Source organism: Cibotium barometz, chromosome 4 (assembly GCF_041138505.1).
Source record: "Cibotium barometz isolate CiBa-2024 chromosome 4, ASM4113850v1, whole genome shotgun sequence".
In the NCBI taxonomy this organism is placed as follows: domain Eukaryota; kingdom Viridiplantae; phylum Streptophyta; class Polypodiopsida; order Cyatheales; family Cibotiaceae; genus Cibotium; species Cibotium barometz.
In genome coordinates, this window is record NC_141049.1 from 8,483,334 (window position 1) to 8,486,041 (window position 2,708).

At 49.8% G+C, this 2,708-nt stretch overlaps 1 protein-coding gene across 1 annotated transcript; it reads right to left on the minus strand.

The window, feature by feature from the left end:
* Window positions 1-617: 617 nt before the first annotated feature.
* Window positions 618-1,790, minus strand: LOC147638861 (mitogen-activated protein kinase kinase kinase ANP1-like). Its single transcript, XM_086783967.1, has one exon. It carries the CDS (start codon window positions 1,788-1,790, stop codon window positions 618-620), a length of 1,173 nt encoding a protein of 390 aa, XP_086640093.1.
* Window positions 1,791-2,708: the final 918 nt, after the last annotated feature.

Here is a 2,708-nt window from a genome sequence, read left to right on the forward strand (position 1 = left end):
AGGGCACTCTAACTGTACTCTAACATGTACTGCAGAGCTAGCTAGGTTTGTATTCTTCATAAAAAAAAGAGGGCCGGCGATTTTGCAAATTTTGGTGTGTAGTAGCATCTATATCTATAATCATCTAATGGAAGGGTGCACGGGCTAGCATGAAGGTGAGGGCATGATGAGTAGGCTCACATCGACTAAACTCCAGCTGAACTGTTACACGCAACAAAAAGTCAGCATGTGTGATGCACTTAGCGTGGGCAACATCAAGGCGGACTGCTGGGACAAAGATTTTCTCGCACAGAATCACTGATTTCTTGCATTGCCAAGGCAAACCAAGTAGAATTAATTAAGCCTTTCACTCAATTATAAAATAAGAGTCTCTTCCATAGTACAGCAGCAGCAGAGAGCTGACCTTATAATTCATTCACATAGCCATTAAGCAGTGTCTATATAATTGGACACTATAAGCGTCTGCCGCCGCACATTCACCAATTAGACTCAGTAGGCAATTTCTTTGGATTTATGTGTCTTCCTCATTCGAGGGAATAATTAAGCGTGCCTGTCTTCTGAGGCCGTTGCCATATGCTCTTCTTCAAACAGCAGCAACAGCCACACGTATGATCTCTTCAAACAGCAGCAACAGCCACACGTGATGAAGGCATCGAGCTGGGTGATGCGTCAGCGAGCTGTAGCATGGGCGCACAGGAGCTGGAGACTACGTCTGTGGTTGGCAGTGGCACTACAACGTTGTTGCCATGGTGGAAGAGCCTGGCCAGCGAGCTGCGGCCCGTATACATAGGAAGATGATGGCGATCAGTACTCTTCTTACGCGGCCACTGCAGCTGAAGATCACGTGCTGCAGCAGCAGCAGCAGCACCAAGAAAACTGGGCTGTGATGCCCTAATTCCATGTTCACGATGCTCCGCAAGGAAGGGGTGGCGAAGCAGCCGGTGGGCGGTCCATCGGGCTTCGGGGTCCGGCCTCAAGCACTTGAGCACAAAATCTTTGCAGGTAGGGGAGAGAGATAAGGGAAGGCAAGGGGCCTCCCCGTGAACAACCTGCCGCACCAGCGCCTCCACACCACGGCCCCAAGGTGGACATCCGGCCTGCAACATCTCCACCACCGTGCACCCAAAGCTCCACACATCGGAGGCCGGAGAGGGGCCCCTCTTCGGGCCGAGCTCGGGTGCCATGTGGGAGAGGGTGCCCCTGGTGGCGCCTTCCGGCGGCCGTCCACCAACTAAGCTGCCCACCTTGCCCTGCCCTGCACACCTCCTGCTGATGCCAAAATCTGCAAGCTTTACATCTCGCTTCTCAGCAATATCATGCACACCGGTACTCGACGGCCCCAGCAAGACATTAGCGCACTTCACGTCGCCGTGCACGATGCCTTGCGCGTGAAGAAAGTCCAGGCCTTTTAAGATGGCCCTGGCAAAGACCCTTGCCTCCGATTCCAGCAGACAGCCCTGCTCCTGCACCAGCCCTTCTAGGCTCCCGCCCGCCATGTACTCCAAGAACACCCTCTTCACCTCTTGGCCGTCCACGCTGCTGCTCTCGCAGCCCAGCCACTTGATGAGGTTAGGGCAGCCGCCTGCTGCATCATCCTGCAAGCTCTGCAGGATGGCCACCTCGTTCTCCACGTCCTCCCTCCGCGCCAAGGTGTCGCAGAGCACCGTCTTCACCGCCAATTGGCGTCCCGAGGTGGAGTCCACAGCCAGGTGCACCGTGCCACACCCACCCTTCCCCAGCAGCCTCACCGTCTCCCATCCGCCAACAACCACAGAGGAGGAGTTCACCATCGCGACGACGACAAGGTTCGACGACAATCAAGAAACAAAACCCTCCCGGGTTTTATATGCATTTTAGGCCGCGTGAAAAGCAGTCCGCGTGCAGCCTACGTGGCAATTCTCTTTCAGCATACGTGGACTCCGTTCATAGGCTCCGGAGTTTTTAAAAGCAGGCCACGCCATCCTTCTTTTCACCACACAGCATACACGCAATATTGATTCCGTGCTACATGTGAGTGCCAAGCTTTGGTTTATGCCATCTTTTTTTAAATGCTCTAAGGATAATTAGATCATCCTCTCCACCATGATCGTCGTTCCTTATAACGTGTGTGACCATCTCTCTTTATCCTATGTGAGCTCTCACCTACATTACTGTGTCGCAATGTGCAAAAACAAAGCTTTGTTGGATATATATATATAAGGTCATCTGTCATATATGAGATCATCCGTCACGCTCCTCTCATATAGATTACTTCATCCAGCTTTTAACGATTTACACAGCCGTTACTTACTTCATTATATCCCCGTCGTGGCTTGTTCCCACCATTGATTTGGTGTGCTACATGTGAGTGCCAAGCTTTGGTTTATTTCAACTAGGCCCTTATTATCTTCTTCTTTTTCTAATGCTCTAAGGATAACTAGATCATCCTCTCACCTTGATTGCCGTTCCTTCTTATAATGTGTGTGACAATCTCTCTTTATCCTATGTGAGCTCTAACCTACATTAATGTGTCGCAATGTGCAAAAAGAAAATGTATTTAGCGTACATCTTAAGTTTTTTTTAATATCTATAAATTCTATATTTGAGGGCTTCATTATTTAGCATATTCCACCCACGATGAAAACATAATCCTCCACTCATTCTTCACCTACATCCAAAATAATATTAATCAGTGCACACAACTGATAAAACATACTAATCCTAACCAT